The sequence below is a fragment of the Scophthalmus maximus genome, chromosome 20 (assembly GCF_022379125.1).
Source record: "Scophthalmus maximus strain ysfricsl-2021 chromosome 20, ASM2237912v1, whole genome shotgun sequence".
NCBI classification, from domain to species: domain Eukaryota; kingdom Metazoa; phylum Chordata; class Actinopteri; order Pleuronectiformes; family Scophthalmidae; genus Scophthalmus; species Scophthalmus maximus.
In genome coordinates this window covers 15840843-15865647 of record NC_061534.1, presented here as the reverse complement: position 1 = coordinate 15865647, position 24805 = coordinate 15840843, and the positions used below count along the sequence as shown (strand labels likewise).

General features: G+C 44.0%; 2 protein-coding genes and 1 long non-coding RNA gene across 6 annotated transcripts; 2 read left to right on the top strand and 1 right to left on the bottom strand.

The window, feature by feature from the left end:
* Window positions 1-5843: 5843 nt before the first annotated feature.
* On the bottom strand, window positions 5844-7954 carry LOC118284787. Its single transcript, XR_004784949.2, has 2 exons — window positions 6424-7954; window positions 5844-6356 (listed from the first exon to the last, which is right to left on the bottom strand). It is a non-coding gene; the product is annotated as an uncharacterized LOC118284787 (long non-coding RNA).
* A 6327-nt stretch (window positions 7955-14281) lies between these two features.
* Window positions 14282-17919, top strand: rpz5 (rapunzel 5). Of its 2 annotated transcripts, none has more exons than XM_035607825.2 (2): window positions 14282-14441; window positions 16097-17919. In XM_035607825.2, the coding sequence occupies exon 2, from the start codon at window positions 16165-16167 to the stop codon at window positions 17344-17346; it is 1182 nt and encodes a 393-aa protein (XP_035463718.1). In that variant the 5' UTR covers window positions 14282-14441; window positions 16097-16164; the 3' UTR covers window positions 17347-17919. The 2 variants fall into 2 exon arrangements, with proteins under 2 accessions (XP_035463718.1, XP_035463719.1); XM_035607826.2 differs by lacking the exon at window positions 14282-14441 and adding an exon at window positions 14559-14992.
* A 208-nt stretch (window positions 17920-18127) lies between these two features.
* rpz4 (rapunzel 4) lies at window positions 18128-24501 on the top strand. Of its 3 annotated transcripts, none has more exons than XM_035607827.2 (3): window positions 18128-18260; window positions 21929-21992; window positions 22152-24501. In XM_035607827.2, exon 3 carries the CDS (start codon window positions 22172-22174, stop codon window positions 23345-23347), a length of 1176 nt encoding a protein of 391 aa, XP_035463720.1. In that variant the 5' UTR covers window positions 18128-18260; window positions 21929-21992; window positions 22152-22171; the 3' UTR covers window positions 23348-24501. The 3 variants fall into 3 exon arrangements, with proteins under 3 accessions (XP_035463720.1, XP_035463722.1, XP_035463721.1); XM_035607829.2 differs by lacking the exon at window positions 18128-18260 and adding an exon at window positions 18334-18357; XM_035607828.2 differs by lacking the exon at window positions 18128-18260 and adding an exon at window positions 18452-21199.
* The last annotated feature ends 304 nt before the right edge of the window (window positions 24502-24805 follow it).

The window sequence follows — 24805 nt, the reverse complement described above, 5'->3', positions numbered from 1 at the left end:
CGGAGTTTGGCACTGGAGACGCGACAATGTGCCTTGTGTTCCCAACACTTTCAAACCCGTCGATGCTGGACCAAAGCTGCTGAACCCCAGTGCTTCCGGTGCCTAGACTTAAGTGATTTATTTTGTGTGTGTGTGTGTGTGTGTGTGTGCTACCTGTTTCAGGCTGGACGAGAAGGGATTTCATCTTCAAAATTCTTTATTTGTACATTTTATTTCTTTGAACATTTGTTCAAATTCTTTTTTTTTATGATTGCTGTGTTGTCTTGCTGTTCCCAGCCATTTTTTGTTTTTTAATTCATTTTGAATGATTTTCTGCCAATGTTGGTGGAATTTGACTTGTCTGTTATAATATCACACTCATGGTATGCTTTTTGCATATAACAAAAAAAAGAAAATTGTGATTTTTACCAGAATTTATAAATCAACACACTCCCTGGTCATTTATGTAAAAATTTTAAATAAAATCACACCAATTGTAAGAGCTGGAGAGGTTTAAATCTGCTGTGTTGTCAGGGACGACCTGATAGCTGAGTTGGTTAGGACACACATCGCCTGGAGCAGCAGGTCCGTGGTTTGACTCCTGACCAACTGGTCTGTTTACTGCATGTCTCCCCCTCCTCTCCCACCTCATTTCCTGTGTCTCTGTCACTGTATCTATCAAAATAAAGGCAAAAATGCAAAGAAAACCTACTTTAAATATACTGTGTCATACTTATTGGTGATATAGAGTCATAATGGAGCATTTATTTATATCAAAGACGTCACATACAAATACTTAAACAGCATTAGCTTCTATACTCAAACCAAATCACAATAAAAACCAGTACATGATCGACGGTCCGCATTATTTCTATGCTTTGTGACAAATATTGACCGATTACAAATACTTGATGGACGTGTAAACAGGTCTAATCTAATATCGGCCTCTCTTTTCTTGTACAAATGTGATTTACGCAGCACCGTTAGTGTCTGTGGCCATTAAAACCAGGCAGTGCACCCTCAGCGGCAGGGACCCTGACTAATTTAATTGATATTTACACGTAAGTCAGCATTTCCAGACCGCAGCTCTACTCTGATGGTCTATGAATAACCTCCGACTGAGCTAATATCCTGCAGACGAGCAGCAAAGTGCTTGGCTTAGCAGAACGGGATCAGTCGTAATGCATGGTGTAGGTGCAGAGCGGATGGAGACGGCCATCATTTCATATCTCAGAGGATCTGGAAGGGCTCTAGCTGCCCTGTCGTAAATGAAGCCTGCCAGAATCCATCAGATTTTATCTGTAACACACTTCACAGTGCAGGAGGAAGTGAACTGTCACAGGGTTTCTCTGTGTGAGAGATGGGATATGGCTGCTGCTGCTGCGGAGAGAGGAGGTTTTGTGAGGTTTAGTGGCATATCTTATGAATTTGTGCATAGAACCAAATTAAACTAAAAGGGATTCATTAGACTTCTAAACGAAGGCGACGTAGAACATGATCCAGCAGGAAAACTGCATCTAATTTCTACCAAATTCATGGTGAAACATAAAAGACAGACGATTTTAAGTTGTTATCTCTAGCGGTCACACGATACTAGTGATTACAGGAGTGATTTTCTTTTTTTAGAAAATGTTTCACTGATATAACAAGTGACTGTCTTAATGAGAGTCGACAGTCAGCCCATAGAGAATTGGGTAATTTTATGTTTTTGTTGATTTCCAGCTTTAAATAAATCGTTGTGAGAAAAATACTTTTGCCCAGCCAGTTTAGTTTTAGTTGATGTACTTTCAAAAATCAAACACAAAAAAATAAACCAAAAGGGCCTATAAAGAGATCTTACAAAAAGAAAAAAAGAAAAAAGGCACAACGTAAAGAAAATTCATGATAAACATAAAGACTGGAAGACTGGGGGGAAACAGCTAACCTGGCTCTCTTCAAAGTTCAAAACTCTGCATTTGCCATCATCTCTAAAGCTCAGTAATTATTTATAATATATATATATATAATAATATTATAATATAATCCAACTCATTGTTTCATAATTAATGTACAGTCTTGAAAGCGAATTGTCAGCCAGGAAGCAAATCATGTACTTCTTCAAATTTTCTGTTCCTTTAATATTTTAGCTTTAGTGGTGTTGTCGGGTGTATATTTTGGACATTGGGGAGAGAGTCAGACTCCAATGAGTTTGGAGTCTTTATGCTAAGCCAAGTTAATCGCCTGCTTGGTCCGGCTTCATATGGAAAACAGACACATGGATGATTGACATGAATCTTCTTGTCTGATCTTCTACATTAAAGTGAAGGAATGAGTGTATTTCACAAATAAATTAGTAATAATAAAGTTTTGCTCACACTCTTAAACCTACAAATACTCTGGAGAACCAGACCAAAAACAATGCGTCACTGCCCAAATACGTATGGACTGCACTGAAGCACACAACAACTGCACCTGCTGCCACCTTGTTGGCACAAAGCCCTTCTATAATAAAAAAAAACCTAGACAGGTGACTAACACGTTTCACCACTATTTATACATACCGTGCTTTAATCCTACGCTGAAAAAACAGAAAATGGGGAGCAGACAGGCGTGTCACATGACAGCTCTGTCGTCAAACACGCACGCACGCACGCACGCACGCACGCACGCACGCACGCACGCACGCACGCACGCACGCACGCACGCACGCACGCACGCACGCACACACACACACACACACACACACACACACACACACACACACACACACACACACACACACACACACACACACACACACACACACACACACACACACACACACACACACACAAACAAACGCACCTGCTGTCGACCTGTTGACCTTTTATACAGTTTTTCAATTTGCAGTTGGGGTTATCATTCTAATCTCTTCATTTTTTAATTTTCGAACTCAATTTGGTGGATTTTAATTGGATGTTTCACATTTCTCCCACTGGCTTTCCTCCAGTGTAGACGTGGAGAGCAGTGGCGGCCTGCCCTGCGAGCCAGTGGATTCATTAGTGGTTGTGTGGGCTTTGCCTAGGTAACAGCTATTGATCCGGCAGGCATCTTCCCCAGCATGAAAGGCTCCGGCTGTGGTAGCCCGTCAATCCTGACTGTCATTATAGGAAGACTGAAGCATCTGTTTACTGACGAGATCTACTGCGTCCATCCCTCCCGCCGCAGGAGCCACAGTTAGCTTGCTCTGCGGTCGAGGGAAGGTTAAAGAAAGGGTTTTGGTGAATGGGAAGGGTGAAATCTGGCGGGGAATCGGTACCAAAGGTGGTTTACAGACAGAGGGCGCTATCAACACACAGATCTACTCTAACATTCAGTCATAGGGCCTTTTTGATTGTGATTTATACTTTAATCTTTGAGCATTTGTTGCCAAGATGTGTTATTCAAGAATGTGGAAAACCTATGCTGCCGCCTCCCACCCAGTGTCAGCTGCTCATCTATAAGTAATATATATATAATGGATGGATAAAACTGTTGATCACCCTGATCCTGATTTTTACCAGAACATGTATAAGAAGCAGGCAGGTCTCCCCTTTCTCTGCTGGGCCGAGAGAAATATAGGTTCTCCGACCATCCCCTAACACTCTCTGCTCCATCAAAGCGGAATCGCTTCATCTCAAAGAGGAAATAGCAGCCAATATCAATATTTCATAAACAAATGAAAGACTGGATGGGAGGCTAGCAGCATCACGAGTGGCCCGGGAGGGGGAAGAGTGGATCGATGGTAGGATAGCTCCCGTCCACTGGTGTCTGCCAATCCCGGCCCACGCAGGATAATGCCATTACCCATCAGTCCGAGTGAACCATCGACCGGCCCGCCGCTCTTTGAGCGGACTAATCTAATAAAAAGCCTTAAAACATTTGTTCGGTGACACACTGGCTGCAGGTCCGAGCCCAGAGCTGAAGACTGACCTTTTTTTTTTTCTTTTTTTTTTTTGAAGGTCCTGCTCAGTTCGAGAATCTTAATGGTGAAGATTCAGTTGTTTCATGGTGCAGATGCAACGACAAAACAAAGTGAACCTGATAAAGGCCGAGTTTGGCCAGTTCATAAATTCTTTTACCTAGATGGACTTGTGAGGTTGATTTTGTTTATAATTCAGGATATGACAATTGGCAGTTTGCTGTCAAGGTGCAGCTAGTCATACCTACTCTATCTGCAGTCAAGGGCAGTTTAGTCCAGTTAAGTTAAGAGGTCAAGCCTGCAGCTCCCAAAGAGAGGCAAGATAAAGCTGATAGGATGTGAGATTATTAATGGGAGACGAATAGAGGTAAAACACGTTCAAGTATTTATGTTTTGTCTTTTTGTGTATGTAATTATCTAGATGACACCTTCTGAAAAGTTTAGTGGAAGAATTTTTTTTTTTGATCTGAAATAGGATAAGAAGCACCACTGCTTTTTTTCTACAGTGTTTTGTGACCAAAAAGAAAAACATCAAAAAAGGTTTTGATCCTTCAGATTGTTTTGGTAAACGTTCACTCTTTACTGTGTTGGAGGAAATAACAAGGAATATACAATACTCATCGTACAGAAATCAAATAAATGTTCTTGATTACTTTCCACCACTGCATCTATTCACTGTATTCTCCTCCCAGGATGTTGCATAATATTAGGTCCAACTATAGTATAAAATATTGAGCTCTGTTGAGCAGACTCTGAAAGTCCCAAACATGTGGTGTTAATTATTAATCATTAAATCACGTCTTAAATTGTGTAATTAAAGTGTTTTTAATTAATCCAAATGATTCAATTTTATTAACAACACACACTGTGCATTTCATAATAAAATTGTTATTGTTTTAGTGTATTATTTCTGTATTATTTCATTCCCTGATCTTATTTCACCTGGTCCTGAAATGTTTTAATCCAGTTTCAATCACGTAAAACACTTTGTAACTGTGTTTTGGGAACAATAGACCATGTGGAGACAACTCCTGTTCACTATTAGCATCCGTGTAGCTAACTCACAGTGATTCTTTTTAGATTTTATTGTGTCAACATCTATCAGATGTTGACTATCAATTCTGATATAATTAGTTTCCAATCAAAAACAGGACAGGAAGTAGTCATGTATACTTAGTAGTGTTGAGATAACTGGCTTTTACCTTCAGAAATGAATCCAAAGCTTGACCTCTGTTTAGCTGTGGCTTTTACAATGTGGCCGCCATGTGGCCACACATACCAAGTGTGCTATTGTTGCCTTGTTCAGACTGTGTTACAGAGAGCAGAGAGACAGCCTTTAAATACAGAACAAGATGGCCGCATCTTTGCCAATTATCCAATAGGAACGTGACACACCAAAGGCCTGCCTCCACAGGACGCTGCACCTCCCAACACAGACATTTCAAACTAAAAGTGCTCAACAAATGTTAGACAAACACGAAAACATACAACATGTTCACGAAATAAAGCTAATGGAAAAATTACTATTACTACAAAGCGCTAATTTATAAAAACAAATTAATAACTAACTCTTTCCAGAAAAAAATAATGAATATTCCAGAATAGACTACACAGTTCTGCTTTGAAGATTTGCACACTATTAGAAGTTTATAATTTTTATATTCCAATTTATAGATCTTTGCTTGTATTTAGTGTGTGATCCCGTGGCAGCTTTAACTGATATCTAACATTTTGTTGTTGCCTTGTTTTAGTTTGAAATGTTCATGTATGGCTGTTCAGCCTCCTTTTAACCAGTTCGTGTCCAGTTCGGATTGGGTAAATGAAAAATATTGTTTGTCATGTCGCAGTGCATATCTGAATTAAATAACTGAGCTGGCTCGTCAGTTGTTTTTCACATAGTCATTCATTATTTGAATTCCAAAAAGAACAGATTTATACAACACACTTTCATTTTTTTGCTTTTATTTTACCACCTTGAATGGATTACATTTTCTATGTTGCAGTATTGAAGCCGAAGTCGGTACATTTCTACAACAGAAAACAAACACAAAAAAGCCTCTAGTTTTGTGTTTGTGAAGTTGATCCACCTTCAAAATCGTCATTATTTTCCTGGAAATTAATGACAGGTAATGGTTAAAAATCAGTGTGCAGATGAACATCTGCTTAAATGGCTGTTTCACCTGCTGTATACTGAATATCTCAAAACAACCTTTATGGGCCTGAATGCAACTGGAATGTCTGGGGAATCCATCTGTCAGCAAAGCTTTTAAGTGGAAATCCACCGGGTGGTGAACACGTGTCTCGGCCATCTGCAGTGCTTCAGAATTTCCCTCGTGTTTTCCAACAAGTCCCTTTCTCCGCCGGTGCCCTCGCTGCCTGCCTACCACCGTCAAGGTCCCGTGTCATTTCACCCCGACCACACACTCCCACGTTCCTTCTCCCCTGCAGGTCATCGGCCCTGTCAGCAATGAAGAATCTCAGAATATCAATCTTTCTTCTTGTTTGTTTTCATGACCTTCACCTACATGACTCGGTGTTTCTGCCGCAAATCCGTCCGTCTTTCCTCATCCGTGGTCTGCAGCTCTTCACATTTCTGTCTGTCTTCTGTCACCCAGTCATTCTTTGTTTAAGCTAGGATAAAAGCCTTTTTTTTTTTAATTGCACGACAACTCCGCCATGTTCTACACAAGACAAACATTTGGCACATGCTGTAGTGATCAGCACAGAATGAATACAAGTTGCTTTTTTTGGATTACGCTTTTGGTTTCTATCTGGCAAATGAATGCAGGAATGCTTTTATGTATTGAAAGACGCTGAGAATCATTAAGTGCGGGGGGAAAAAAATCCCCTTTTCTTTGGCTTCATTATGAGCAGCCACAACTGAGTTAGATTAGGTGAGTCTGGTTGTGCAATATGAACATGGTGGGGGAAATGAAGCGGTGGACGACGGCCACGAGGGAATGAGTTACAGCGTGAGAAAGAGCGGAGAACCAGGAAATGCCACATCACAGAGCTTCATCGCCTTCGGTAGGCTGATCTCTTACAATCTACATCAATTCCTCATGGGAACATCAAGATCAGCTACAGGAGCAGACTTACTGAGTCACCGTAGGCCTAACAAATGTACGTTGCCTCTGCTTTGCACCCAAAACATAGTGATTGAACATAAACTGAATTCCTAAAGTAGAAAAACCTGCATTTTCATTATTTACCTCTGGTCCTGAGCAGCAGTTCAAACAGACATGTGATCTTTAACATCCCATTTAATTCTATAGCTGCCATGGAATCATTCAAATCAAATCAAAGTGGAACATCATGCTCAAAGTTGTGGCTTATTTACGGACGGATTGCGAACAAAAGATGTGAAGTCCTTTGCCATCGCTGAGAAGAATATATTTAGCTCGTTTTCCATAATGTCTTGTAGCATCTGGCTGCATTCACCAGGGACGTATGTGTCCGATTGTAAAACATGCCTGTTGGGAAATATAATAACTACATCAAGACAGATATAGGCATTGGAAGTGAGAGGGTGAACAGGCAAAGGCGGTATTTAGTTTTTTAACTCCTGCAGTCGATATTTTTATTTTATTTGACTTTTTGTTGTGGGCGACCACTCTGTGACTAACATAGTGTGGTTTTGTCAACGTTTGTCATTTTGGGAGGAGGCCAGCGGGATGATCATGATGTTGTAACCCTCGACATTCGGGCAGGGTTCTGGGAGTCAAGCCCCTCACAGTGAGAGTATATAAATAGTCCCCCGGGCTGTTTTTGTCCGTCCACAGAACCATTAGTGAATTACGCTTGTACCTGCTGTATTGATCTGCTCTTTCAAACCTGCTCTATCCCGCTGCATTAGTTTCTCTCTTAGTCCCAGCGGTCTCTGCATGCTAAGATGCATGTGGCTTATATCTTTCCAAGACATTAATGAGTGTGTTTGTTGTGGCTATATCTGTCTGTATACTGAACTGCACTTCTGAAGTCACATGCTTTGCCTCAGTGGATAACTGTTATGTTTTGCTGTCACAAAGCAGCCTCCTGTACATGCAGGACAAAATGGACGCACTTTTACAATCAAAACATAGCGACCATCCAGCTTCATTGTCAAAATAAGCATCGTCTTCTTTTGGGTTTATTAATGTAATGAATACACTTGTTTAAATTGTGTAATATCCAGGCGCGGCCTGAGACAAAACGCGAAAAGCCTTTCTCGGTAAATAAGGAGCACAACAAAATGATGAAGCAAAAACGTCTGCCAGCATGAGTAATTGGATTTCCAATTTACATGGAGCTTGAAGGTGGTTTGACTGACTCGTGTAAGGGCAAAGATGGACCAGGGGGTGAATTTGCCCGCGATCGATAAGCCGCCTCCTCCCAGCCTCCGAGCCTTGATCTGTTTCCTCAGATCTAACTCGAGTTTGCATTGATCCACTCCGTGAGTGACAGATGGGCTCGTGTCGAGGCGGCCCGTCGGCCTCCCGCTGCCGGAGTCACCGTTGCGCATGCAGATGGTTGGTGCGTGACTCAGACTAGGTCAAAGTTCTGTTGTGTCATGGATCATGAGCAAACTGTACACGGCAGCTCAATGAAAAGAGGGCTAGTGCGAGAAAAGTTGGCTTGGATTACAGTAAAGTTAAGAATGAAATGGCAAATAGATGTGTGCAAAATAGTCTGAAATTATTTTCTGGGGAGAGGAATTTGATATAGTGTAAATTTCTCACCCAATAAAAAGTGGCTCCTTTATCATAACCAAGCCAAGTGGAGGTACAACGTGTTCTCATTTGTCGGACTTCTTACCCACTGCTCAAATCACGGCACAAGATAAGCGGCGAAACTATCAGCAATGAGGAACTGACAGCGGCTCTGTCACTTTTATTTTTGATGAAACATGCTCTTGAAACCAAATGAGGAAGCACTTTCCCTCTGTCCCTGCCCTCTCTTGACTTCTCTCTCAACCGAGCGATGCTTTTAGTGTGTCGCCGAAAAACACCGGGCTCTCTGTGACCTGGAAACATCTGGAGAGGGGAGCGGGAAATCCAGCGTTACTCAGAGTGAAAACATGACATTCAAACCTATAAACCAGAGGCCTTCCTTGGAGAGAACACGTGCTGCCTGTTCCGGGCTGCGCTATCTCTTCACCGAAGATCCACAAATATGGAGTTAGAATTGGGTCATTAATACAGCGGCCCAAAAAAATGACTCACGAGCCTCCGGACTTTGACTGATAGCTCTTAGGGAGCCTGGAGTTGCCAGGTTGGATTTTCACGTGGGTAGGATACTGTTGGCAAGGCGAGAGACAGTGGCCGCATTTTGAAGTAGGCTGTAGCTGTCAAAATAGACTCTGAAAAAAATGGTGTTTATAGCTTGACTGTGCATTACAGGGTTGATGTTATACATGCAAAAATAGATTGATAGGTTTTATAAGTAGCTAACAAAACGTAGCTATCAAGCAGTTTTTGACAGCTACAGCCTACTTGAAAATGTATGAACAGCGAATATTACCGTCCGTTGACTAATTATATGTTATTACAGTCCCGGGCCAGTAGAGGGCTCTAGGAGTACACTCAAGGGAAGTACGTATAGTCAGGTGCAGAGAGAGTGTATGTGGCCGGAGGCATGAGAGGCTTTACCCCCACGTTGGGCATGTTATGATGTTCTGCCAGCTCCCTGAATAAAATCACTTGCAGCGGAAATGCCTGGGTGCGGATCATTTCTATACGAAGATATCACACTGCCGACGCGGCCACTGTCTCTCGCCTTGCCGACAGCATCCTACCTACGTGAAAATCCAACCTGGCAACTCCAGGCTCCCTAAGAGCTGTCAGTCAAAGTCCAGAGGCCCCCGCCCCCCAAAGTGTCAAAAACTTTCTCCACGAGCGTAGAAAACGCTCCACGAGCAGCGATGCTGCCTCTCGCGCGAGTGTAAAATTTGTACCGCGAGCGCAGAAAAATATCAAGGGATTTTAATCTGCGCGCGATGGTTAATATATGCGCGTGTGAAATCACATACAAATCGCTCGTGAGTCATTTTTTTGGTGCGCTGTATTAATGACCCAATTCTAACTCCAAACACAAAGGACAAATTTAGAGACAAAGAAGAACTTCCATTGCTGAAATGTCAGTCTCGGTGTCGAGAGTGTGCGTGTGCTTTTTGTGTGTTTTTAGCCTTTTTAGCTCTGGAGAATGTCAGTCCAGACTGAAGAATGATGGTATTTATGGTATAAGTTAGCATGCTGTGTTAGCATTGAGCTGTGTATTAACATATGGGGTTACGGATGGATGATACCTGGATGCAGGTATCCGCTTAAGGGTTCGTCCTTCACACCTGGTTTTCAAGTGTCACTGCATTTGGGATCAGATGTAAATATTGAAAAAATTTGTATGGCAGGGCCGGCGGACTTTATCATGACATTACATTACTTTTTTAGACACATTTGTCCAAACCAACTTGGGCTACTTGCACAACAATTTCCAGGTTCTACTTCCGGGTTCAACAATGGCGCTGTTTTGTTAGCTGATCGCTAAGGAAGTGTCTGCTGCAGACCTTCGTGTGAGAGGTGACAGAGAAATGATCCCGCCGTACATTTGCCAGCCGCGGCCTTCTCGGGTCGGGATGGGTCGGAAACCCGTGAAAACTCAGTACGCCATTAAATTTCCGTTGACCCCGACATTTTCCTGCATACAATCATGACACAACTCTGAATGAAGTAGTGAGTGAACAGTAACGGTACACAGACATGAAACAGATGAGCAGCATTATTTTGAGACGGAAGTACGTGACGAAGCCTGGTGCATGAAAACCACACAGGAACAAGAGTTAGAAACTGAGAGTCTGCTTTTCAAGCAAATGACTAAAACCTGTCTGGTACTGCAGTCCCTATAGGTGCTGTCATTCTTCTTCTTTTTGCCTGCTGTAGAATATGGACAGTAACTGTGAAGTAACATATACATAATACAGGGGAATTCGTTCCAATACGGAGAAGAGCCTTGATGGAGATGAGCGACCGCAAGGTCATCGGGGTGACGGGAACACGCAGAGGCACCAGGAGTCGTCGAGCCACAGCGGTCAAGGTTTGACCCCGACTTAGCGCACCACAGTTTTGGACGGGATGCAAGTAGAAACAGGGAGCCGTGGTGGTGAACAGAGGAGAGGAAATGTGTGGGACAACTGGGACATGGTTATGGGAGACTAGGCGAGCAGCAGCAAACAGGCGCTCCAACGGGGAGGGAGCAGCAGTTGAACGTGAGGACAACTGAACACGCACTCCGTGATGTGCGAATGATTATAGCACGAGTGAGGTCAAAACACAGCTGGAAAACTCAAAGGTAATCCTGACCCTCGAGGAGCTCAGCATGTTGTGGTCAACCTGAGCTGATCTTCTGAGGCCCCCACTCATACACATGTACCCGGATACAGATGGTGCCCTACGTTCACGCGCAAACAGGGTATGACAGTTGATTCTCCGTTCATTCATTCATTGGAATTGTCATTCTTTGATGTGAGCACGTGACACGGCTGCAATATTTGCCTTCATCCAATTTCCCATGCCCAAGGACACTGAGAATAGACATGTCGTCATGAGATGTTCGCAAATCATAGCAGGAGAAAGCGACAGTCTTACTCTCACGCACACAATTTAACGTGGAGATTTAACGGACAGATTTTTTATTTCAGCAGTTTCCTGAACCACGTTTACGCCTCAGCAGCTCCTCATCCTTCTGATATCGCTGCTCTAGTTGCATTAAGCACTTGTAAAATTATCCTTTGCATGCGGTCTCGAGGGGAAATGTAAAATAAGTGATCATCTGGGCACGCACCAACTTTCTGTCTGCCCCTGGCAACATCCCACGATCAAGCACTCATTACACCAGGAAAATGGTTTCGGCTTTGCAGCTCAGGTGTAAAGGCGGAGGACCTGTCAGTCCTGCCCACACTTATTTTCCCATGGGAATTGGCTTAATCCGGTTTGACGGGTGCTAAATCCCGCCTTTCCCACAAACAGCTTTCTGTTTGTGAAACAATCCTTTGATACACGGATATGTAATGGTGTGGCCTGGATACATGGGGCCTCAGAGAAACTGTAAGCGTGCTTGTAACAGTTCACGAACCCAATCAGGTTGTACAGTTTGTGCAACAGTAAGCACAATAAATTGGCACCGTATCCCGGTCTAAGCAGGTCGTCAAAATTTTTGCACGCCTCCGTTTGAAGCTCTGCCAAAATGAAAGTCTTGCATTTCACGCTCAGCGTCTTTATCCCCGCTCTGTGAAGTTCTGTCTTCTGATCATTCGTCTCTCTCTCTCTCTCTCTAATTTTCTCGGGTTAGTGCTATTGATGTTCTCGGACGCCAAGCCCTCCCCTTCCAGAGAGCGCTGCGCATCTTCTGCCGTGAGACGAGCCACCGGGGGGCTCTTCCTGTGAGCTGAGGAGACATCTTGTGGCGAGGAGGAGACGTCAGCCGCGGGACAAGGTCAACAAGGATAAGATGTGGTCAATAGCTTCCTTGGACAAGGAAGTCGTTTATCATGTTCAGCTTCCTGACACAAACGTGTAAGAGAGCCGAGCCTCTGCGACTGGATGTTGCCATTAGATGTATTATCGTGAGAGAAAATGAACTTGACATGAAATGTATGAAACAAGTAATTAGAGCTTATTTCCATCTTTTGAGTTGATAGAATATAGACGTTCGTTCACAACAAAACAGGCAAAACAATTTGCTTTTCCTTTCTTGTCTGTTAATGCAAATACGAATCAACGTCTCATTCAAATTGATGACATTTATTCAGAAGAAGAATGAGTGCATATATTTATACTTTTGTGGATATTGGCACATTCAAATCTCCTGATACTGTAAATGTTAGAGTCGGCTCTAAACTAATGAATTGCAGCATTGAAAAATTAACCAAAAAAACTCCTCATTATTAATCATGAAAGATATTGCCTTTCGTGAGCTTGTGCAAAGTGTTGCGCAAAGACAGACAAAGCCAAACGTTCTGCCCCCCGTCCCTCCAGCTGGATGTCATTATCTCAAATAGTTTGCCCGTGTTTCCACCTGGCGAGTCCAAAACCACAAGCAACAAAGGCAAAGCCGTTCTACGAATCCAACACTTTCCATTGATGTTGCAGCCGGAGCTTCTTTAACAGGAAGTCTTCTCAAGCTCCGAATGTGGGGACAATGCGTGTGTGTGTTTCGCGGATCAATTTCTTTGCCAACATAAAAAGAAATTCAAGTCTTCAGAAGGTGTTGTCTGGAAAACAAAACTAAAGCACAACAATCCAAGAGAGCAAGTGAGGTCGTCCATCTCAGGCCTCCACTGTGTGTGTGTGTGTGTGTGTGTGTGTGTTCCTGCATCAGCACGTTCCACCCATCACGCCACACACTGCTGAGTCCCTGCGAACAGCTCGTCTCCGCCGCTTTTCCGATGGCAGCGAGCGAGTCAAGTGTGAGATCTGACAGTGGGACGACACAGGAGCGAGGCGGCGGCGCGACGTGCTCGCCAAACCCTCCTCTGGCCGGGTGACCAGCATCAGTTCACTGCAGACATCCTCCCCCTCCTCTTCCTGTTCCCGCCTATCTGTGCTCCGTTGGGCTGACAGTGACGCCCAGCTTCACAGAGCAAAAAAGGCCCATGAGCGTGCCGTCATGGTGAGCGCTCAGAAACACAGACTGTCTTTGAGACTGCGACGGACGGATTCTGAAAGTTCTGCCCCTGCAGGGCAAATGTCATCCCTCTTCGCAACGCTTGAGCCCGGCGACCAATCACTTTCCGTCACTGATTGAAAGTATTCCGAAAGTGTTTGTTTCTTTGAAGAAAACTAGTCTTGTACACTCTTGCATGACCGATTTTTTTTATGTGGGGTGCTAACGTGCTGCAAACACAGGGAGCTGCTTTTGGGCTCACACAGCCTCATGCACAGTTGGAGGACCCAGTGCAGTAGCCATGGAAACGTCTCGAGCCACAACAAGAGGGGTTTTGTCCTGATGGGCCACTTTGCCCGACTGTGACTGGTCTCCTTTTTATTCTCGCTCCTACTCTCTTTGTCCATCCGTCTCTCTTTCTCAGACATGCACACCCACAGACACACACACACACACACACATACTTGCAGATACCAGCATTTTAATTTTTTTTTTTCCCAGGGTGCATGGTGTCCCTGCATGGGGAGTGTTTACAGGATGTTATCTGTGTCAGTGCCGGCCCCCTCAACCCTCTGAGTGGGTTTCGGAGAGGAATGCTGGAACGGGATGGAAGACTTCCAAAGGGGGAGTGACGAGAGAGAGACAGAGAGATACTGGGAGAGAGAGAGAGAGGGGGAGAGAGAGAGAGAGAGAGAGAGAGAGAGAGAGAGAGATATACTGGGAGAGAGAGAGAGAGAGGGGGAGAGAGAGAGAGAGAGGGGGAGAGACAGAGAGAGACAGAGAGAGAGAGAGAGAGAGAGAGAGAGAGAGAGAGTCTATATATACATCCCAAAGAGGCTGGTGCTCACAGGCACAGCTGGACTACTGGATAACTGGACTCCAGCCCACTGGATATTTAGCTAGAAAGGTGAGTTCTACTTCTTTTGCCCTAATTCATAATACAGCATCCCCATCATCATCTACGTCACCACTTTATCATCATTTTTAGTGATCCATGAAAGAAAAAAAAGGATGAAAGAAAGAAAGAAAGAGAGAAAATTAGTTTTGCCTCTTCAGCTCTTCTACCCATTACTCAAGATGACTTGTATTGGTAGTTTCCAGTAAGTGGATATTATATTCCCTAAAAAGTTTAAAGTGTCTGCTGATGGAAAGAAACAAAACAAAAAAAACAACACAAATTCTCGTGAAATGCCCGAGGAGGAAGAGATGAGTCCTCCGGGGGATGTGGTCTTGTTACAGACGTACGTATGTGGTCTCCATTGAAGCTCCGTAGCTCTGTAGCAAAGCCTCCCACAGTGAAAGAGGAGCCAACTGTTTGATCAACTGTTGTGTGAGACTCGCCTTTTTGTCTGACATATTTCACTTTTTGTGTTAAAAGAAGACAACCTTTTTCTTTTTTTGGGGGGGGGTCTCACACGGGAAGATATATTTCCGAGCACAAACCAAGAAATTTACTCAGTAAGTATTTTTCCTTTCACTGATTTTTCTTTCCCTTTAAAGAAAAAAAAAGGAATTTCAGTCTGTTATGTCATTACAAACTCAAATTTCGAATTGCAGTCTTTTTGCACTTTTGATCAGCTGCTTCACATAGAAATGTGTCACAAAGTGTAAAGACACCGATGGCATGTGACTGAATAGAGTAAATCGAATTAGTGTGCTGATAGGAAAGGCTGTAAAATGACACCACTGATCTCATCACTGCAGCAATTAACGGCGAGCCCATGTTCTGTGGTCAAAAATCTACATTTGTGTTCTTCTTTTTCATACCAAACCTTTAAAAGAAACCAAAAGATAAACTAGGGTATTTGTATATTTCCTGGTTTGAATTATGCTGAGGCCGTAATGAGGAGGGAAGTGTGATTGCGTTATTGAACAAGTGCAGTGGTGGGGATTTTATTTCTCTTCTCTCAGCCCTGGGTGTGCCTGTTTCTGAGCTGGAAATGGACTCCAGGGAACTGGAAATGAGTTAGGTCATATCTCCTGAGTGTTTTACACCAAAAAAAAAACATATTATCATTACCATAACGTAAATCCCCTCTTTTTTTCCCCCATGTTGGGAACATCTGTGTTTGCTCTGGCTCTTTGCTATTGTTAGAGCTGTAAAAAAAAAAAGAAGAGGCATCCCAAAGGGCCCGTACTGCAACGTTGCGCAATACCTCACGTCATAATTCACGAGTACACGCACCGTGTTCGAAATTTTGCTCTGAATTGCTAGCCATGTTTTCCGTGTTTGTCTATCCTAATGAGCTTTTTTCCCTCAATGTGTCAATGCCACCAAGGCTTAAAAAAAACAACAAGTCCCTGTCATTTACTGAGGCTCCGAGGGTGCGGCATGCAACTTGATGCCTACATGTGCTGACATGACCCGCTGTTGGCTTCATTGTAGGTTTTTCTGTTTGTCAGGAAAATGTCCTGTGAGAAAAAAAGTGACTTCATATCAGCTGATCACTGTTGCTTTGCCAACTTTACACCGAATAAAGGAGAGCCGTATTTTTCGCTGAAATGCCATAAAATCACGCTATATTGAACTTTACAAGGGTGTCGTGTTTCTTCTTCTTTCAGGCACCATCAAAGGTCCCTGGCGGTGGAAAACACATTAGCTTGGTTAGTGCGAAATACATGATACAAAGATGAACAGTGTGGCAGATTGGCTCGTGCAGAACAGGGACAAGATAGAGAAAGGCGTGGAGATCATGGGGCAAGCCTCCGAGGTGCTCGCTGCCACCGTGGGCCAGCTTCACCCCGTGCTGGAGGCCGTGTTCGTGGCCTCAGCCGAGCTGCTCAACAACCCAGAGGGCAAAGAGGCCCGCTACCTGACTCAGCAATTCGAACTCGTCAACCAGCAACTTGAGGGGATCCAGGACGAGATTGATAAAATTGCCCTGGAGCTGCAGAGGACGTCGATGAACAAGCAGAACTTCGACCGGGAGGCGCAGATGCTCAGCCAGTACGAAAAGTTCCAGGACTTTGTCAACGCCAAGCCAAAGTTCAGACAGAAGAAGATGGAGAAGTTCCTCAGCCACTACGAGAACACCGATGCCGACTTGAACTTGGACGCGCTCTACAACGCCGTCACTGGGGAGAACGCCGCCGGAGACCCTATGCTGGAAACGGTGGTCACCACCGAGCAGAGGAGCAGACGGGCAGTCGAGGATTTCTGTGCCCGACTGAAGAAGCTTTTCGTAGTGGGCATTATCGCTGTCATGGGCCATGCTGCCCTCAAGGAAGGGGCGGTCGGCGAGGAGATGGTGAAGAAGTGGCAGGGGCGGATGGAGGATGTGGAGAAACGAATGAAAGCAGCCGTGGATGACTGTACAGAGAACTTTGCGAAGCAGGCCCAGCAGGACATGGAGCACCAGCTTCTGGAGAGCCCCGGCACTGTCGACGCCGCCTTCACCAAATCCCTGCTGGATTCACTTGTCAAGAAATACGACTGGGTGAAGTGGTCCATCAGGGCCTTCGGCGACAGGGAGCGCATTTTCTTTTTCAACTGGCTGGCAGGGAAGAAGTACCACGGCAGCGGGGGAGCCAACTGGTTCGACATTTTGACCACGAACAAGATCAAAGTGGTGGTGTCCTTCTGTGTCAACCCCAAGCCCATTAACAAGAGTCAGATCCAGGCGCAGATCGAGGGGCAGAAGCTGAAGGGAAACATGATGGCAGTGGCCCTGTCTTTGAACAAGAGCTTCCCCAACTGCCTGGTCCACGCCGTCAGCCATTACAAGGAGGTGGTGGAGACCAACAACTTCCATGAGGATTGCTATTACTATGGAAAACACAAGAGAGCCTACCTGTGCATCCACCCTGAGTAGGCTCACAGAAAAATAAACAAAAAAAACATCAATTGTAGCTGCATACATGAAGATTCAAGCTACAAATGAATTACAGAATGTCTTCAGCAGAGATCTGGGAATATCTCCATCACATATAGAAAATTATTCCGAAATATTATCTGCGTTGTCACATAATCTGCTCTGTCTGCTCTGGTATATTTGATTCATTGTCCTGAAATGATGTCTATTCTTTTACATAACGTATAAATCCTTACTTTGTTTGACGACGCAGCAGCTTCAGGGTGTTATAGAAAAGCTCAGAGCCACACATCTCCAGTGATGAAACATAGAACGATTCCGTCCCCATCGGATATGACCAGCCATGTGACAGCGACATCGGTCTGTTGGCTGAATTTACCATATATTTAAGGTTGCCTTCTTCCATAATCCCTTGAATATCTCCGGGTGTATCGGACCTCCGACCGAATAGATACAAATACGTATTTTTAAAAATTCAAATCACTTAGCTGCTTTTGTCGCAATATAGGGCTGCGGGGGAAAACCTACGTGTATTTTACTTTTGATTTGTAATAAACAAGCAAAAAATGTGAATGTTTCTGTCATCATTGGTCATCATCACGGTTATGAGTTGGAACTGGCGCAGATCTGACCAAGCGTGAGGCGTAATGTTCTGCAGACTGCATTTCAAACTCTGATAAGGTGTCATTGTTTATCAAACGGGTGGAGGTTATTCAGTTATAATAACGCCCCAGGCACAACCTATTATGCTCGCACAACTTTTTTCTTTTTTTTTCTTTCTCCACCCTAGTTTTTTTTCTCTCTCTCTCTGTCCGACTGGGTGTGACTCTGCTCTGTAACATGAGAGCCACATGACCAATAGGGAGGCGAGCAGTCGGGAAGTTAGTGCGTTTTTCTTCCGCAAACTCGTCAAGGTGAGTCCATTCCTAAACAAAAATGTTTCTTAGTGGACGAGGAAACACTTTGGTCTGTTTATTATTATGTGCTGGCGGTGGTGGGACACTTTAAAAAGTAAGGAAAGGAAACGGTCCCTTCGTCCACCTCAGTCTAGTCTGTCGTTACATAATCGAGCCTCTCTTTCGGTTTGCTGGTTTTACGCATGGTGTCGCCGCGTAAAGTCTCAAACACGATTACATATGTAATCGACGCACCTTCGTTGGAATAAATCAAAGTGGACGGTTACATTGAATCGGCACAGTTCACTGCGGTTCAAACTGAAAGTTTCTGCTTTCGTGGGCGTTGGTTGCCAACTTCTGTGCCACCGCTTCACTTTTTTTTTTTTTTTTTCTTCCAGGAAGCGCCAACTGCGTAACAACCCGCTCGCGCCGCGTTTGGAACAAAACGCCCAATCTGCGGTGTTAACCTGCGATGTTTGTGTGGCTCTCTGTCCGCGGCCTGTAAAACACAGTGATGCAATTAGAGCCCCCCAGTTCCCTGTCGGATCGATACAGTTCCCATTAACAGGCTGCATTAACGACGTTCAGAGTGTGCGTGTGTTTTCTGTGCCTGCCTGTGGTCAGACTGAGTGATCAGACTGAGTGATCAGCTGATTGGTCAGACTGAGTGATCAGCTGACCAATCAGACTGACCCATCAGCTGACCAATCACGTCTGGTCATTCTCGTGTTCAGAGGAAGCTCGCAGCAAACTTTTGAAAAGCTTTCCTAAGAAATTCTGTGTTCTTTTCTATGGCGGCAAATACCTGATGTGTTTTTGGCTACTGATTATTTTATTTGGGTAAAATATGAAAAGTCACGCTACTTTTAAGTACCTATCTCTGACTAATATATTATTATACAGTATGCTGTAGTATTGATAATACTGATGCATTCATGTGCAAAATTTTACTGTTCCTGTTGCGATAAAGTTAGTCTTGATACTTAATATAATGGAGGAAGCCAAGTTTGAAATGTTTCCTTTTTATGAAATAGTTGATACATTTACATTTGCTTACTATTATTTTAAACAGTTAATTAAAGGAAAATAACTTGCGGGGGAAATTGTGTTGTTTGAGTAATTGCTAACAACTCATAGACATCACAAAAGCTATAAGGGATCCCCATCAGTTACTACATTAATGTGACAGTGAATTTCCTTTTATGAGATTATAATATGTGTTTTTAATCTGTGACCTGGCTACTAGCTGTCTGAAATGAGTAGAAGAAGTAGCACACTGCTGCCTGTCAGTATCCCGACATTCCTAATCTCTTTTACATGAGCGCCATGAGATCTTTGTTTCTGAAAATGTGATGTTCTTTAAGCACATTTTGGTTTGATCTGACCGTGTGAAGGTGATTCACGTGCACTCAGCCTGCAGTTACACGCCCCCTGGGACGGTGAGGGAGAGAACATCAGTGGAAAACAGGAATCACAGTTTTTTTAGCTCAGTCAAATCAAATAAGATCCAGTGACTGTAAATGCTCTAACATCCTGCTGGGGTTTCCTGCACTTTGTTGTTTTTTGTTCTCAATTCTTACGAGGGAAACAATGCAAATAGCCCATATTTTTGTATTGCAATTATGGCACATTTAGATCTTTGTGGCAGATATTTAACTGGTGCTATATATAGTTAAACATTTTAGGTGAAACTGGCGATTCACTTTCTGGCTGACAGTTATGAGAGGAGATCAATACCACCCTCCTGTCTGTTTGCCAAATAGGAAACCGCATCCACCAGCTAGTTAGCTTAGTTTAACAATAATAATAATTTTATTTGTATAGCACCTTTCAGAAGTAGCTTCACAAAGTGCTTTCACCAAAACATACGAATCACAGACAATTTAAATCAGCATTCCAACAATAATATGGTCTTCAGGTCACATATCTGATATAAAAAAGACAATATAAAAAGAGGGCATCACATAAAAGTAAGTCGGTAGAAGTGGGTTTTAAAAAGTGACTTAAAAGAAGGCATAGACTCTGCCAGCCTTGTCTCCTCACTGTAAATATATAATAACATATACACACGAAGACTGGAAACAGGCAGGAACTGTTGGCCTGGTTATGCGGAAAGATAAAAAAAAAAACCACCAGCACTATATACTGTTTGTTAAATTGGTACAAAACTGAATAGTAAAAGATGTCAAGTTGTTGTGTTGACACACCAGGAAGTCACTGCTCCGACCCAACAAATGGTCTAATGTGTCACTTTTTAAAATGTGTCTTTTTTAATATAGTGTGTTAGTTACTGTCTTTTTTTGAGGGCGCTTGTTGATGGCTGTTGTTCCCCTTGGACAGAGCCAGGCTACATGCTAAGACAGTTAGTTGCTGGATTACACATTTACTGTACAGACATGAGAGTAAATGTTGAAAGTAAATCTCTAATCGCATTTCCCAATACGCCAAAGGGTTAGTTTGATTGCAAGACGTGAGACGAGACACGTTCAGTCTGATGTTGCAACGCACGTGGACGCCCGCAGACCAGTCTGCCGCCTGCAGAAGTATGAATTCGACCGAGAAGTAGAAAAGGGCTTCATCTACCCGCCGCAGTCTCCCGCAGTGAAGCGAGATAAACTCCCTTGGGACAGAGCCGACCTCAGCAGAGAGAGACGAACGAGCCGACCGATTCATTTTCCATTGTCTTGTTGCCGTGGTAACTTGCTGAGATTCGCTGGAGAAACGCGCCCTTGCCAAGCAAGTTTAACGCTTCCACTCAATCACTTCCCACGCCTGCTGCCTCAATATTGACTGAGGCCGGCTGAGGAACAGGAACAGCACCGCCGCTTCTCCTCCAGCCCCCGGTTTCAAAAGTTGAACATAAAAGCCAGAAACCTGGATTAATTGAAACATGAGACGACGGGTTCATTACCGAGGGCTGCTGCGTACTGTACACAGTGGAATGTGGGACGGAGTCGGTGAGGCCGGTGACTATTTGTTGCAACACTTTTGTACCAAAATGCGATTTCCACCCAAATTACACGTTTCCAGTTTCTCAAAGGGGACATGTCTGAACATGCCTGTGAATCTGGCCTCTTTCGTCATCTATTTATCCGTTCCCGCTGCGGTTTATTCTTGGATGAAGATTTTCCAAGTTTTTTCAAGTGGACTTCTTGTTTTTGAAGGTGACGAATTGCAAAACTGGAAGCAATTCGTCCCGTGATTCCGGTGCTCTGATGTGTTTTGTCTACAGTGTCACTGTGACCGAGATAAAGGTCTTCTTACTGGCTTTCAGTAAGAAGACCTTGAGTCTTCATATTTAGCAGCCAGACAAAACGGTATTGACCTACAAATCTCACTCTGGAAAGAAAGTGCATTCCCGTGTTGACAAACTACCCCTTTAAATATAGGCCAACACTAATGATGAGTGGTATAAGTGCCATGGATGAAGTCATAACAACCACAATCATACGTCACGTCAATACCGTTTGTCTGTCTGTTAAATACGAAACTCTTGATTCTGTCCAAAGGTAATGAGATCCTCCTCCCAGCATATTACCTACTACAAGTGACATACAAACTGTTGAACCTATACTCTTCTTCCGTCACCGCTGAATTCCCTTTGCATTGTTGACCCATTGCTCACTGGGTGTGACCAGCAGCCGGCACTTGAAGCTCACTCCGCTGCTTCTCTCTTTCCTTATCAGTTTCTGCTGTGCGGTAAGAGGAGCAGGGGGGCAGGCCACAGTCCAACAACACTGGAACAGAGCTGTAAGTATACCTACACAAAACCCAGCGTTATTAACACCTACTGCCTCACTTTTTGTTCCGTTATTTAGCTCCGGTTGTTTTTCAACTGGAATATCACAACGGGATCAATTTAGACTGTTTCTAACCATGGCAATCCTTTTGTTTCTTTCTTCTTGTTAGAACTAGCAACATCAGCAAAGATGGAAAACCAGCTACAGAAGCTTGTAGCAGACAAAAAGGACATGGTGGAGACGGTGATGGAGGTGTTTGAACAGGGAGCTGAAGTCGTGGCCAGTATCGCTGGCGACCTCTTCCCTGTTTTCTCCATCGCTGCTCCCCTTGTTAAACTGGCTCTGGACAATGTGGAGAGCAAAGAGGCCACATTCATGAAGGACCAGTTTCAGAAAGTACGGGAGCGTCTGGAGGTGGTGTCCGAGGAGGTCCAGCGGATCAACGAAGAGATCAAGAAGAGCGGAGTGGATGCGGCGTACTTCTCAGTGGAGGAGAACATCACTAACCAGTTCAGGAAGTACATGGACATCCTCAACGCCAAGCCCAAGTTCAGAGAAGTAAAGAAGAAGCTTTTCCTGGAGCATTTTGCCAAGACGGGTGGGGAAAAAAACCTCAACACCCTCTACAACGCGGTGACGGGGGACAACTTCTCCGGGGAGTCTGTGCTGGAGATCACCCTGAACTACGAGGAGAAAAGTCGCCGGGCGGTGGAAGACTTCTGCGCGAGACTAAAGAAGCTTCTCTGCATCGGACTCATCGCAGTGTTGGGCCATGCCGCTCTGAAGGGATATGATGAGGAGGAGGCACTTCTGAAAGACTGGGGTGAGAAGATGAACACTGTCCAGGCTAAAATGAACGCTGTGATTGAAGACTGCATCGTCAGCTTCCCCAAATTGGCCGAGCAGGATTCCCGTCGACTGGTCAGGGACCAGTCACACTTAACCAGCCAGCAGTTAGCCGATGCCATTATAGAGAAACTAAAGAAGAAGTATGACTGGGTGGGCTGGTCCGTGCGCATCTTCAGGTTGCCTTCAGGCCTGTTCGCCAACAAGAAGGATTTCCACTGCCCAACAGGGAAGAGTCGCTTCCAGGTCCCCTCGTCGGACGAGAAGCTGAACGTCTGGGTGTCCTACAGCTCCTCCTGTGAGCCCGTGGACAAGGGTCACATCCAGCAGCTGATCCAGAGTCAGAAGAAAGTCACAGTGGTGGGTGTAGCCGAGTTCCTGTTTGAACAGTTGCCCGGCGACTGCGTGGTGCACACGGTCAAAACCGGCAAAGACCTGGCCTGCTCCTGGAGCTTCTCCGGCGAGCTCCACTACTGGGAGGAGCACAAAAACATCCACGTCTGCGTTCACTCGGCGTGAGGTTTCAGATGCTCGAGGAGTCCTCAAGTCACTCGATCTGTTTTCAGGTTTGCACAGATCATCCCAGACTCTCTTGCTGCCTCTCTGCTCGGGCCTTAGCAGTGAAACATTACACAATTACGCCTGTCTGTCTTTTGCAGGGGAGTTATTCTCTTTGATTCTTCTGATCTCACACGGCTTTGCTTCGCTTATTTCCCAAACCAGACACAAGTGCTCGCCACTTGGGTTTACCCATATTATATTTGAATGTCTCTTTCTGGCATGAAAGAAGTGGATTTTGAAAATTTGACTAAATCTAAACTGACAGTTTCTCAGAAAACGACAGTTGCCATCATGTTCGGGTAGGCGTGGCTGTTTGGTTACAGGGGGATGTGCTGGGAAATACGTTAATTTCAAGAATCCAACTCTTAGCTCCTAAAGAGATTATGTTCTGCTGGTAGTGATAAGCAGTGACCTCACCCTGTTGAGTACACGCGGCGTATACTAAAACCACAAGAGGAAAAATGTCTCCAGACATTTCCAGAGACTGTAACCGAATCCTTAAAGACATCTTTTTTAATTTAGCGTCTTGTGCCCATCTGACAAAAACAAGTTACTGGCTGCACAAAAGCACAAAAACCAAGAGTTTCGGCCATTTGCTAATCAAACCTGGCAACTTTATTTACACTCCATGCAGCGAATATGCCGAGGCGCAGTGACGCCAACACTTTTGGCTTTTCACGTTGTGAAATTTTCACTTTGGGGATTTGTGGGAGATATAAATCTTAATTTGAGCAGGACACTGACACGTGATGGAGACGCCGCAGAAATATTCTCGACACCAATCATCATACATCACCAATCTTTTCTGGTTGTTTCAGATATATTTTGTGTGTTATTGTACACCACTGTAATCTGTGTTTCCTTGTTTGTTATATTGTTGTTTTCATCTTTTTTTCTAAATTTCTTTAAATGTTTTACTATCTGACCAAAACATTCCCAATATTCCCTTGATTACTGATGGGAACTGTCTCTGTTGCACCTTTGTTCTTTATTATTTCTACTTTCTACTTTACATACGTGTGTTTGGGATATATAGTCTCAGATTGAAAAGGCTGTTTTGGTACAGCAATGAATGTAATGCATCTTCCAAATAAATTCAGTTATACATGGTCTCTATGTTTGTGCAGTTGCAGTTTGTCCTCTTGTTAAAAGATTTTGTTGTTTTTTGGGGGGATAATGGTTCATGGTTTGGGGTGAGTATAATATCTTAGTAAAATGAAACTAAGCCCCAGGTGCAGTGAACAAATATTGGAAAACTCCAGGAAATACAGAATTGTTAGTGATGCAGTGTCATTTGAGCATTTGTTTTTCAAACGGAAAAAGTTCTTGGAAACATTTTACTCACCAACAACGACACTTTACCCCTAAGTAGCTCTATTTAAAATTCATTTAATAATTGGTTTATAATGCACTAAA